Source organism: Hippopotamus amphibius, chromosome 15 (assembly GCF_030028045.1).
Source record: "Hippopotamus amphibius kiboko isolate mHipAmp2 chromosome 15, mHipAmp2.hap2, whole genome shotgun sequence".
NCBI lineage: Eukaryota > Metazoa > Chordata > Mammalia > Artiodactyla > Hippopotamidae > Hippopotamus > Hippopotamus amphibius.
This window is the reverse complement of record NC_080200.1, coordinates 4,800,570-4,813,390: the sequence shown is the minus strand read 5'-3', so window position 1 is coordinate 4,813,390 and position 12,821 is coordinate 4,800,570. Positions and strand designations below refer to the sequence as shown.

The 12,821-nt window shown below is 49.2% G+C and overlaps 1 protein-coding gene across 4 annotated transcripts in view; it reads left to right on the top strand.

Moving 5' to 3' along the window:
• Positions 1–12,821, top strand: part of ACER1 (alkaline ceramidase 1) — a 47,274-nt gene that overhangs the window by 29,843 nt on the left and 4,610 nt on the right. For 2 of the 4 annotated variants that reach the window (XM_057708907.1, XM_057708906.1), the window contains exons 2-4: positions 11,204–11,318; positions 11,402–11,543; positions 12,432–12,569. In XM_057708907.1, coding sequence (XP_057564890.1) covers positions 11,204–11,318; positions 11,402–11,543; positions 12,432–12,569 — 395 coding nt within the window. Of the gene's footprint in view, positions 1–1,718; positions 2,480–11,203; positions 11,319–11,401; positions 11,544–12,431; positions 12,570–12,821 lie in introns of those variants that run through there. The other 2 variants (XM_057708905.1, XM_057708908.1) reach the window with 2 other exon arrangements.

The following is a 12,821-nucleotide window of genomic DNA, read 5'->3' as shown; positions in this document are numbered from 1 at the left end:
GCAAGGAGCTCTGAACCTGGGGGTTGGGGAGGCAGAGCCCAGCCCAATACAGTCAGGGTATAGAAGAAGGATGCACTAGAGGACTCGGCTTAGGTGTTCAGAGGCTTCATGGAGGAGGGCACCTAGGCGTTGGCTTTGAAGGATGAATAGGAGCTCATCAAGTCGGGCCGGAATCTGGAAAAGAAAGCAGAAGAGAAGAAAAGGATGTGCTAAGTCCTATAAAGTAAAAGAGGGACAACCAGTTTGGGAAAGTATGTCTCTGTGGCTAAAACATGAGGTGAGATAAAGGTGCAGTTTTCAATGCTGAATTGGAGTGTTTGAAATTTATCCTGTATTCATCGACAGACTCATTCATTCAACAAAAATGCTGTAAACCAACCTGTGCTGGGTGATCCCAGGGTCCCAGAGAGGCTCAGTGCCCCCAGGCTTTGGAGGGGGTGGTTCAGAATTAGAAATGGACACCCCCAGCCCAATGGTTAGCTCGTGGCAAAGGGGAAAAAACAGGGGGGCAGACGTGGGCTGGTAGGGAACCATGGGGTGGGCGTGAAGCCTCTACTGAATGGGGAGGGAACCTTGATGCTTAAGGAATGAGTAAATGTTCTCTAAGGTGTATGGGGCAAAGGAAACAGCATATGCAAGGGTCTTGAGATGAGAGAGAAGAGCTGGTAGCTTGAAGCCAGCACCCAGGCTGCCTGCCTGAGCGGGAGGGACCGAGGATGAGAAAAAGGGCTGATGAAGTTTCCAGGGGCCAGGTCAGGACTGCCAGGCAGAAGAGTGCGTGCTCCATCATGAGGGCACTCGGGAGCCATGGCTGACTTCGGAGCACAGGGGAGTCGATGATCTGGGGCTGGCTGGAACACCTGGTTACATTTCACAGTCTAACCAGGAGCCAGGAAGGGTGATCCAACAGGAACAGAGGCCAGGGGTGTGGGAGGGGCTGAGTGGGGTGGGGCAGGGGGAGAAGTCAAGGTGTGGGCCGCTCCCGTTGGCACCTGTTTGCTTTGGCCTGGTGGCCTCCAGGTGTGGCCTCCTTCTGGGCTGCTGACAACTTAGGAGAGTTTCAAGTGGTGTGGGGGAGGCGTTTTAAGGCCCCCCGGCTCCAAGAGGCAGCTGTGCTGCTGAATTTCTTCCCCGAGATCCTGCCAAAGCTTCAGAAGCTCCACATCCCACCCTCTCTAGAAAACTCCCCCTTGGATGCTCAGATCCAGAACAAAGGGATGGTATGCCTGGCGTGGGGAACTGCACGGGAAAGGCACAGAGGTGGGGACGAGTAAGGGGAGTCTTGGGGTGGGTGGATATCGAAGAGACAGGGAGACGAGAGCGGAGAGGGTTTGTGTGGAGGTGTAGGCTGCAGCATCCACACCTCCAACAGTGTCCCCACCTTCCCTTCCAACAGCCTTGACCTCTGCAGTGTGCTAATAACTCCAGGCTCTCTCTTCCCTGGATGCTGTGTGACCCAGGACGGAGGCCTGCCCCTCTCTGAGCCCCTGGCTGTGACCAGCAGGTCCTATGAGCTCTAAACCACACCTCCCTCTTCTGCCCTTCTCCTCCTCAACACTCACAGCAACAGCAATTAATTATAGGGCACCTCTCACATGCCAGGTCCCACGAAAACCGAGAAGGGCACGGTTCCTGCCCTCAGGGAGGACAGATACCATTAATTAAATAATCGCACGCGTGAAACTGGCGGTCATGCTCATGATATATCCCGGGCCCAGACTCAGCAAGTTCCCCTGGACCTCTCTCATCCTTCGGAAAATCAGGCATTGCTGAATCCCACCTGGCGGGCCTCCTGGGGCTGATGCGGGGTGGGGGGGGGGGTCGGATTGAAATGACCCCTTTATTTCACTCTTCATTCATCGGGGACTGATGCAGCCAGGCACTGTTCCCGTTCTGGGGACACAGCAGTGATTAAAGCAGACAGAAACACCTGCTCTCATGGGGGGGGAGGCGCAGATCCTGGGGGATGCAGGAGACAAAGATTAAACAGGAGCCAAGGGTATAGGATGCCAGGGGGTGGTGGTGGTAGCTGCTAGGGGAGAAAAACTCATTCATTCATTCCTTTTATTCAGCAAATCTTTACTGAGTACCTATGCAAAAAGGGGGCTTCTGGCAGAGGCTGGGGGTGCTAGTCATTTTTGACTCATAGGAGCATGGAGAGGGTGTAACAGCTACCAGACACCCCAGATGTCCCTCAGTGGATGAATGGATAAATGCAGTGTGGTCCATCCAAACAGTGGAATATTATCCAGCCTTCAAAAGGAGTGACTATATGCAGTTTATCGTATGTCAATTACATCCCAATAAAAATTCTTAAAAAAAGAAAAAAAGGAGTGAAACACTGACCCACGCTGCAACATGGATGGACTTTGAAAACACAATGCTCAGTGAGAGAAACCAGACCCAAGAGACCAAACAGTATGTGACTCCAGCTATAGGAAACGTCCAGAACAGACAAATCCACAGAGGCCGAGAGTGGGTGAGTAGTTACCAGGGGCTGGGGGAAGGCAAGGGACAGTGATTCCTCATGGGGACAGGGTTTCCTTTCTGGGCGATGAACATATTCTGGAATTAGCAGTGGTGGTTGGGCAACCTTTGAATAGATTACGTGCACTTTAAAAGAATGAATTGGATAGTCTGTGAATTATACCTCAATTTAAAAAAAAAATAGAGATCTTTTTAAAAACTCAAAGCTCCTGGCACATCCTAAGCATTGAATAAGTCGACGCTATTATTATTGCTGTTGTTGTTGTTGGAAGCAAATATAGCACGGAGAGACGAGAAAGATTTAACATTGATTTTATTTGACATTAATTTTATTTAACAAATAGCACTTCCTGTAATCCTCATAAAATTCTTATTCTCCACATTTTACAGATGGGGGCAATAAAGGCTCAGAGAGGGTACATTTCCTTCCCAGGGTTGCACAGCATGTGAACTGCAAGCATGCGAACGCTAGGAGTACCAGAGTTAAACCCTGGCCACCAAGTCCCAGAGTCTCTCACTTACCCACAGTGCCGTGAGGCCACTCAGTTACTGAGTGATTAACAATCAATCATGTGCATCTTAATTCATGCAAGTAAGTGCCATGTGGGGAGGGACTGTGGCTCGTGCCCCACGCCCCTAGTCCAGCCCCGACACTCATGTGCACGTGTGGAATGGATGCAGACGGGGTCCTCGGCAGGTGACAGGGCCAGGGGTGGGTGGCGGGAGCTTGAGCTTTGGCAGTGGGGAGAAAAAGCGAAGGGGAGGTGTGGCCGTGTTTTGTTTTGGTTTTCATTTCTTGTTGTTGATTTACAATGTTGGGTTAGTTTCCGATGTACAGCAAAGTGATTCAGTTATACATATACATGTATCGATTCTTTTACAAATTCTTTTCTATTATAGGTTATTACAAGATAGTGAATGTAGTTCCCTGTGCTGTATACACTAGGTCCTTGTTGATTATTTTATCTTCAGTAGTGTGTATCTACTCCGTAATCCCAAACTCCTAATTTATCCCTCCCACCCCCTGGCCACGTTTGTTGATTTGAATGAGTCAGTGAATTTTTCTTGAGCACCTGCCTACTGGGTGCCCAGCGTGATAGGCATTGGAAACAAGGCTGGCGATAAAACAGGTGTTTCCTGTCCTCATGGAAGTCACAGTCCAGTGGGGAGGGCAGAGATGGTAAAGGAAGAAACAATGAATCAATGGAATCCTTAAGTGAAGCAGTGCCTCTGGAGAGAAGCTGTGCGTGGGGTGGCTGGCGGGGGCTGTGGTTTTAGCCCAGGGTGTTTGGGGTGAATGAGAAAGCCTAAGGTGAGGCGTCAACTCAGGTCAATCTGCTTCCTCCCTCCCTCTCTCCCTTCCTTCCTTCCTTCCTTCCCTCCCTCCCTCCTTCCTTCCCTCCCTCCCTCCTTCCTTCCCTCCCTCCATCTCTCCCCCTTTCCTCCTTCCAGTTCTAAGAAATCCAGCTACATCCACTTACCAGATGTCCTGCTGGGTACTGGTGATCAAAACAGCAAAGCATTCTATCGATAGAATAACAGCCACCCTGTGGTACACAGTACATGTGCCAGGCACACGTACGCACTATTGACACGTATTCTTTGCATGCATTATTCTCTACAAAAATTCACTGAGCACCTACTGTGTGCCAGGCACTGTTCTAGACCCTGGGGGTTTGCATCTGTGAACAAAAGTGCCACCCGCGCAAATCCTCGCTTCGGTGCTCAGAGACAGGGCCTCTGTTTTATAGAGGAGGAAAACGAAGCACACAGTATCCCCCAAACTCTGACTGGATACCCCATAAAGGCAGGGACTTTGTTTCCAGGCACTGGTAAGGTCCTTGAGCACACAGATGGTACTGAAGGAATGACTGATGAGTGAGTGAACGAATGAATGAGTGAATGGAGGTGAAGGCACCTACTGGGGCCAGGACCCAGGGAGTCCAACTCACGTGCGTCCTGAGCTCAGGACTGGGCACGATCTCAGGCAAGTGCCTCGCCTGCCTCTCCGAGTCTGGGTGGGGCTGGTGGTTGGGAAACGCAGGGACCCAGCCCTGGAGGTCAGGGAGGGAGATCTTGGCATCAGGGCGGTCTCTGATTCTATCAGGAACTCTGGAACTGTTTGGAGCCCATTAGTCATAGGCACCTCCCATTGCTCTGTCCTCACTTTGCACACTCAGGGGTGTTATTGAGAACACCTGCCTTCACCCTTCAGGCCACTTAGCATGGAACATTGATACCAGTAACAAGCCTGTTTTTATTACCTCCTTCAACAGTAACAAGGACAGCGGTAGCATCTCCTATTTCTTGAGCCAAAACCATGTGCATGGTAAGGTAGCTTTTCAATGCCTGGCCTCACGCATCACACCTAACAGCCTTCATGGTGGCAGTGATGATCCTCTCCTGTTTTACTGGTGCAGGAAAGGGGGACCCAGTGTCCCTAGATCACACAGCCAGGAAGCAGGGGAGCCCCCTCTTAATCGTCACCACCCATCTAGTCCTCCTGCCATTCAAAGCAGCGAGTAAAAGCAAACTTCAGAGCCCCCCAGCACTGTGCAACCTTGGAGAAATCACTCCACCTCTCTGAGACTCAAGCTTCTCATTACCAAATAAGAACTAGAATGCTGGACCTTGAGGGGTGTGCAAGGATTAAGAACAGTCTGTAAAGTCAGGTGGTCAATAGATTGGAAAGTGACAGTTGTAGTGCCTCCTACTCAGAACTTTCTAGATGCAAGACCGTCTGCCAAGTGTGCTCATGTGTGTGACAGATGATCCACCTGGACTGTGTTGAGATCCAGTCAATGGGATTTATTGAGCACCTACGATTTTCTGGTCCCTGAGGTTATAATGGAGAAGGGGCAAGCCACAGCCCCCATTCTCAAAGCCAGGTTTAGCGGCAGAGCCAGACAGTTCCAGAACAGCCTGACCAGTGTCAGGAAAGTGGGATGGCACAGGGCATAAGGGAAGGCCACCTGACGCCGCCTTGGGGGATTAGGAAGACTAGAGGGAGAAAATGATGCCCAGGTTAAAGGCGGAGTAATTGGCCTGGGGAAGAGGGGTAGGTGGGAATGAGAGCATTCCAGGCAGTGGGAACTGTATGTGCGAACTTCTGGAGGTAAGAGGTTAAGAGTAAGTATGGCTCTTTCAGAACTGAGTTATTCCTTCCACCCGGATTATAAAGTTGAAGATGGAGAAAGGTGAGTTATGGAGGAAGTTTATAAGCCAAGTTTAAGAATTTGGATTTTATATATGAGAGTCACGGACTTTTTTTTTTTTTTTTTTAGGCTAGAACAGAGCTTTTTATGTTTACTCACATTTAACCAGAAAATTTTAAATTTTAAAACAATTTCCCATGAAGTTAATAACTGTTATATCGCAGTTATCCTCACTCTTTATTTGATGAGATGTTACTTTTACGATCCCAAGCATCTTGTGATATCTTTTTTTCCCTCCATCTTTATTGGAGTATAATTGCTTTACAATGTTGTGTTAATTTCTGCTGTACAACAAAGTGAATCAGCTGTATTTAAACATATATCCCCATATCCCCTCCCTCTTGAGCCTCCCTCCCACCCTCCCTATCCCACCTCTCTAGGTCATCACAAAGCATCAAGCTGATCTCCCCGTGTTATGCAGCAGCTTCCCAATAGCCATCTATTCTACATTTGGTAGTGTATATATGTCAGTACTACTCTCTCACTACATCCCAGCCTTCCCTTCCTCCTCTGTGTTTTAAATGGAGGCTTAAGAGTTTGGGAGGCTGGGCGGCGCAGCATCTTCAGGCACGCTTGATTTGCCCAAGGGCTGGCATTTGGTTGAAGGCAGAGGGGACATCAGATTTGTTTGAGGTTTTGCCCATTTGGTATCCATGGCCCCATTTTTGCCTTCATCAACCACCTGGTTATCGTCTCAGCAGAATGGCCAATCAAGGTGGTCCCCCTCCTCTGGCCAAGGATGGGATGTGTCCCAGGCTACGCTCTCCAGAATTTGAAGCTTGAGCTTGGACAGAAGAACTGAATGCAGTTGTTTTCATGCATACCCAAAATCACACCCCCTGAAGAGATTGTGTGTTAGAGGGTCAAAGCTGTTCCGGTTTCTATTTTTCCTTGTCCTCTGCAATTCCTTTGATTAATGATCTCCCCATAACAAATGAATGAATGAACAAATGATTTGGTTAGTTAAATAAGTGAACACACACACACACACATTTACATTTGTAGTGTAAGTTCACCAGAATCATTTTCTATTGCTTGCTGCCAAAGAACCCTAGCTAATATACCAATGCTGATGCATTTGTTGGATTCAGGCAATAGAAAGCTGGCTGAAGCAAAAACCAAAAACAAAGAAGCAAACCGAAGCGGGGGACAGGGAGGGAGAAAGAAAGCATTGGAAAGATAGCGGGATATCTGAGAAAATGGAGAGATGGGTTGTTTGGGGAAGGCTGGGACCCAGGGTAGGTGTGCAGGATGCAGCAGAAGGGCAAATACTACCCTTGAGTATTTGCTTTTTCTCTCAGCCTTGTCTTCTCATGGGTGGCAAGATGGCTGCCATATCTTAAACATCGTGACAATATCCCAGGGCCTCTTAAGAGAGTTGCCAGTGGTGCAACTCAGTTTTGGTGACTCCCAGGCTTAGTGTCTGCTCCAAGCCTCAAATTCCCAAAAGAGAAAATCTGATTTCCCAGTTCGGGAATATCTATTCCAGTGGGGTAGGGTCTCATGATACAGACGGGGCAAGTCGGGCAGGGGTGGGTGTATCTCTGTGTTCTGGAGAAGCCACTGTGAACTGGGTGTCCCTCCTGGAGATGTGTTTAACCGTACCTGCTGACAAGCACCAGAGACCTTAGCGTGGAAAACAAGGATGTAGGTGGGACCATGGGCTGGGAAACCAGTTTGCCAAGGCTGGGTTCTCAAACTGTGACCTTTGAGCTGGTTCCATCACTGCCCCAGGAGCACGGTGGGCTTCCCTGGAATCAGGAGGGCTCCTGTCTCGGGAACCTGTACAGGTGCGCAGGACCTAGGCTAGTAGATGCTGACCTTGCATCAGGTGAATAATTTCCCCCACACCCACCACTGTGCCCTGTATTTTTGAGCCAGCATCATTAATCCTGGGGTTTTGAAAAATAGCAGAGCACCCTAGTTAAGAGAGTGCTATTTCTGCACTTTCTAAGATGGGTCGCAGGCAACTGGGGAGACCTTTACAAGAGGAAGGCTTTATTGGGGAGGGAAGGGTGTCATTGAGTGAGCAGGCTGACTGACCTCAAGTTGGCAGGTGAATGGAGGCCATGAGAATGCCTGTTTCTAAGCTCATGTGAGATACTCACTGTGACCCCAGCATATCTGGGGGAGACTTTGAGGGGTGTTGAAGTCCTGCATCAGCAGCTGGCGACTTTGAGGCATTGAAATTCTGGTGCAAAAAAATTTTTTTTTCCCCTTGGCTGCACTGCGCAGCATGTGGGATCTTAGTTCCCCAACTAGGGATCGAACCCACGCCCCCTGTGGTGGAAACACGGAGTCTTAACAGCTGGACCACCAGGTGCAAATATTCTTGTGACCTTAATTGTATTCATGAGGCTAATGAGGCCTGGGGGCCTTTGGGTCAACAGCATGAAGAGGCACGTGTTGCAAATGCAGAGATGGGAGGTTAGGGGATTGAAGTTACTTTCTCAACCCTCTACAGTCAACGAGCAAGAGAGCATGTATCCAATCCCACACCACTTGGATCCCAAAGCCCATACATTGGAATGCTTAGGTTTCAAATAAAACACCTAACTAGAAACAGCTTAACTAGAAAGGACAATTTTTTTTTCAACGGAAGTTGGAGTTAGATGGCCTCAGAACAGGTTAACTCAGAGCCCAACATCATCAGGCTACTTGGTTCTTTTCATCTTTCTTCTCTGCTATCTCTAGAGAAGTGGCCCTCAAAATATTGTCCAAGCATCACCCCCCGGGGGTCCCTGAGACCATTTCAGGGGTTTCTCAAGGTCAAAATTATTTTCATAATAATATGACGGTATTATTTGCCCTTTTTTCCACTCTGATTCTCTCACGAGGGTACAATGGAATCTTACAGAGGTTGCATGATGTGTGATAACATCATCTATCTGATGGCCAAAGGAATGTGGGCTTGTGTAGTCATGTGTTTTAAAAGTTTTAGGGTTTTAGTTTCTAATATGGTAAATCTTGGTAGATGTAACTCACACAAGCAAAAGGTCTTTAGGGTCCTCAAAGATATCTAAGAATATAAGAAGATCTTGAAACCAAAAAGTTTGAGAACCACTGTCCTCAATTATTTGTGACAGAACCACTGTCAAGCTTGTTTCCTCATGGTTGCAAAATGGCTGCCACATCTGAAACATCACAGCAATGTCCGAAGGTCTTTTCACTGAGACTGATTTCAGTAAAGAGAACTTTCCTAGAAGCCTTTCATCACATCTTCCATCATGTTTCATTGGCTAGAATTATATCACACATCCATGCCTTAACCAATCCTTAGCAATAGGGATGACCTACTCCCTGGGGCTAAATCCTGCCTCCCTAAAGCCATGTTTTCCGGATGCCTGAACAAAATCCTGGTTTATTTAGCAAGGAAGAAAGGGGGTATCTATAAGTTAAGATATAAGTTCAGCTGCTGTAGCAGAGACCTAAAATAATAATGGTTTAATGAAGATAGAAATTTGTTTCTTTCTTCCATAACATCCAATCATGAGCTCCCCAGGGCTGGTGTGAGAGCTTAAGGGTACCAGAGACCCAGGCTCTTTCTATATGGTTGTTTTTCCACCTCTTGGTCATCTGTATGGTTCAAGAAGCTACCCCACCACATCTGCATCCCAGTAGAATGGGAGTAAGGGGAAGGCACACCCCTTCCCTTTAAGAAGGCATCCTAGATGTTGTACTTATCTCTTGTGCCCCCATCTTATTGGCCAGAACTTGGTCACATGGCTGTGTGTAGCTGCAAGGGAATTTGGGAAATGTAGTCTTTAGCTAGGTGGCCTTGTTACATAGAAGGAGAGAATCAGATTAGCTTGTGCCATTGTTATTCCCCTTTGCCTCCCAAGAAGGACGTGTCTTCCTAATACTGAACAAAATCAGTTTGGTTAAGGAGGAGGACGGGAGGATGGTTGTTGAGTGCTCAATTCCGGCTGTCTACCATAACTGCCATGGTCTTGGTGGTCATTGTTAGTTACTTGAATCACGTGTTGTTATGAAACATCGATTGAGGTCTATGAAGCAATTTCTGCTGCTGTGATAAACAGCACTCTGATCCTTCTCACGAGAAACTCACGTGGGATCTGGTTTCAAATCCAGGGTTCTCCACTTACTGCTGGATGACCTGGGCTGGACCATCTGACCACTCTGAGAATCAGTATCTTCTTTTTTTTAATTATTTATGTATTTGGTTGTGCTGGGTCTTAGCTGCAGCAGGTGGGCTCCTTAGTTGTGGCTCATGGGCTCCTTAGTTGCAGCACATGGGCTCCTTAGCTGTGGCATGCAAGCTCTTAGTTGCAGCATACACGTGGGGTCTAATTCCCTGACCAGGGATCGAACCCAGGCCCCCTGCATTGGGAGCATGGAGTCTTAACCACTGCACCACCAGGGAAGTCCCAGTATCTTCTTCTGTAGTGTGGTGATGCACAAACCTACCTGACAGGGTTGTTTTGAGGATGAGATAAGATTCTGGGAATAATAAAGCTTGCCTCAGCCCCGAACATTATAAATGTCTAATTTTTTTTAAGGTTTTTAAAATAACATTTTAAATGTCTAATTATAAGAACACAAATAACTAATCCACAGAACACATAGTTGTGCAATCATGGGGTCCTGGACAAGGTGTAGCTGTACCTGCGGGCCTCCATGCACCTTTCTATCTGGACAGGGTTTGGCAGGGACAGCTCCTCTCTGTCCCACTTGGCATCCATTGGTGTGACTTGAAGCGGGGAAGGGGACTGGGATCATCTGAAGGTTCATTCACTTCCATGTGTGGCAGCTGGGCTGGGAAGAGTTAAACATCTGGGCACTGGAACAGCTGGGGCTCCTGCAGTATCTCTCTCGATCTCTCTGTGGTCTCTCCACGTGGCCTCTCCAGCATGGCAGCTTTAAGGGTACCATGTCTTCTTGCATGGGGCTCAGAGCTCCAGTGTCTTGCATTCTGAGATGGTGACCATCAGGTGGAAGCCACAGTGCTTTTCATGACCCAGCCTCGGAAGTCGTGCCCCATCACCATATTGCATTGTCGTTCCTTGTCTACAAGGCCAAGGTCAACTCATGACCACCACGCTTGCGTCTCAGCCCATGGGAAGTAGAGTGCCAGCCCCAAGCTGTTTCTCAAGGACTGACCTGGAAGCAATAGATTCATTTACATTCCTATCCCATTGGCTAGACCAGGTCACAAGGCCACAGTGAGCTGCAGGGAAGGCTGGGAAATGTACTCTTTAGTTGAGTAGTAGGGTGCCCCACTCAAACCTGGGGGACACTATTGCTGAAAGGAAAATGTTAGTAGATATTCTTTGCCACACGCTTTGAATGAACGGATGAACCCATAGAATAATTGATGGAGTAATGGATCTACTGATGACTGGTTGGCTGTTAGCATCAGCTGAAAGATGGATAGACCCGGGCTGATGAACTGCCTGAAAGGTGGTAGGTGACCAGTTGAGTAATGACCGAGGGCAGCCCCCCTCCACCTCCCCTGTCTGACAACCCCCTTCCTCCTCCAGTTCAGCAACGTCACCTTCTTCATCTTTGGGCCTCTCATGATGTTTCTGATGAACGCGTATGTCCAGAAACGCTCCCGCTACATTTATATCATCTTCATCCTCTTCACAGTCGTAGGTAAGTGGAGGGCTGGGACCGTGGGGTGGTGGGGGCGGGGCGGGACGACTCCCTTGACCACCTGCCTTTGTCTCTTGCTCCAGGCCTGTTCTCTATGTACTTTCACATGACACTCAGCTTCCTGGGCCAGATGCTGGACGAGATCTCTATCCTGTGGCTGCTGGCCGGTGGCTACAGCATATGGCTGCCCCGCTGCTACTTTCCCACCTTCCTAAGGAAGAACAGGTGGGACAGGGGCTGGCCCTCTGTCAGTCCTGCCGGAGCCCACCCATCCTCCGGGTCCCCTCCCCAAGCCCTCTTGGGGTCCTTGGAATCCCTCCCCTCAACACCCCAGGACCTTTCCCTGACCCTGCCTGACCTAACTGGACTTCTAGGGACCCCTCTTCTGAGTGCACTTGGGACCCCTGGAAGTCCTCCCCTTATCCTACCTGCTTATTAGGAATTCTTCCTCTGATGCCACCTGGATAGCTGGGACCTTCTCCAGACCCTGTCTGAGCCCACTTTGGAGTCCCAGGACCCCATACCTAAGGTTATCTGGGGCTCAGAGACCTGTTCCCTGAGCCTGTCACCTGGGCTGCCTGGAATCTTTCATTGGATCCTCCTGGGCCTCTCCTCTTGACTTGAGACTCATCTGAAAAATCTCTCCTGGCCCTATTTGACCCACTTGAGCCTTCCAGGACCCCTCTCCTAATAGCCTCTGGGACTCCTCTAATTCCTTCCTTAATCACACCTGACTCACCCGAATCCCTTGCCTGAACTCACCTGGGCCCCGGGACCCTCTTCTGACCTAAGCCCCCTCACACTTCCCTGAGACCCTCTTGTCGTCCCACCCCATCCCCTACCCCAGCACCACCCCCTTCAGTCTCTGCCTTTGCCCACCTGGGTTCCCTGGGAAATTTCATGTGATCCTCCTGGGACCCCTGGGACCTTTTACTGAGTCTACCTGGGAGCCTTAAGACCTTTTTCTGAGCCCAGCTTGGCTCCTTGGAACCCCTTCCCTTTTCTCATCCATTTTTGCCACAAGAGCTGCATATGACTTTGCCTAAACCCCACAGGAATCCCTCTCAACCCGCCCCCCTCCTCCTGCACACAGCTGAGCCCTTCTCTCTCCAGGCCCCAGTACATCTGTCTGGTCATCACCACCACCGTGGTCATTACCTTCCTGTCCTTCCTGAGACCCACGATCAACGCGTACGCCCTCAACACCATTTCCCTGCACGTCGTCTACATCGTGGTCAAGGAATATAAGAAGTGGGTGGTGGCTGCAGGTGCCCGGGGAGGTGGCTCCCCTTTCCCTTCCGAGAACCCCCCATCCCCCCAAAAAGAAAAACGTCACCGTATTCCCAGCACGGAGTTCTCATTGACTTCAGGCTCAAAGAGGCGACGTCCCTTCCCCAAGATCATTCACCAACTAGGGGCAGGACCAGGATTTGAACCCAAGGCTGTCTCTGACTGCAGAGTTTGTCCTCTTTATTCTGAAACCCCCCAACAGACACGTACAAG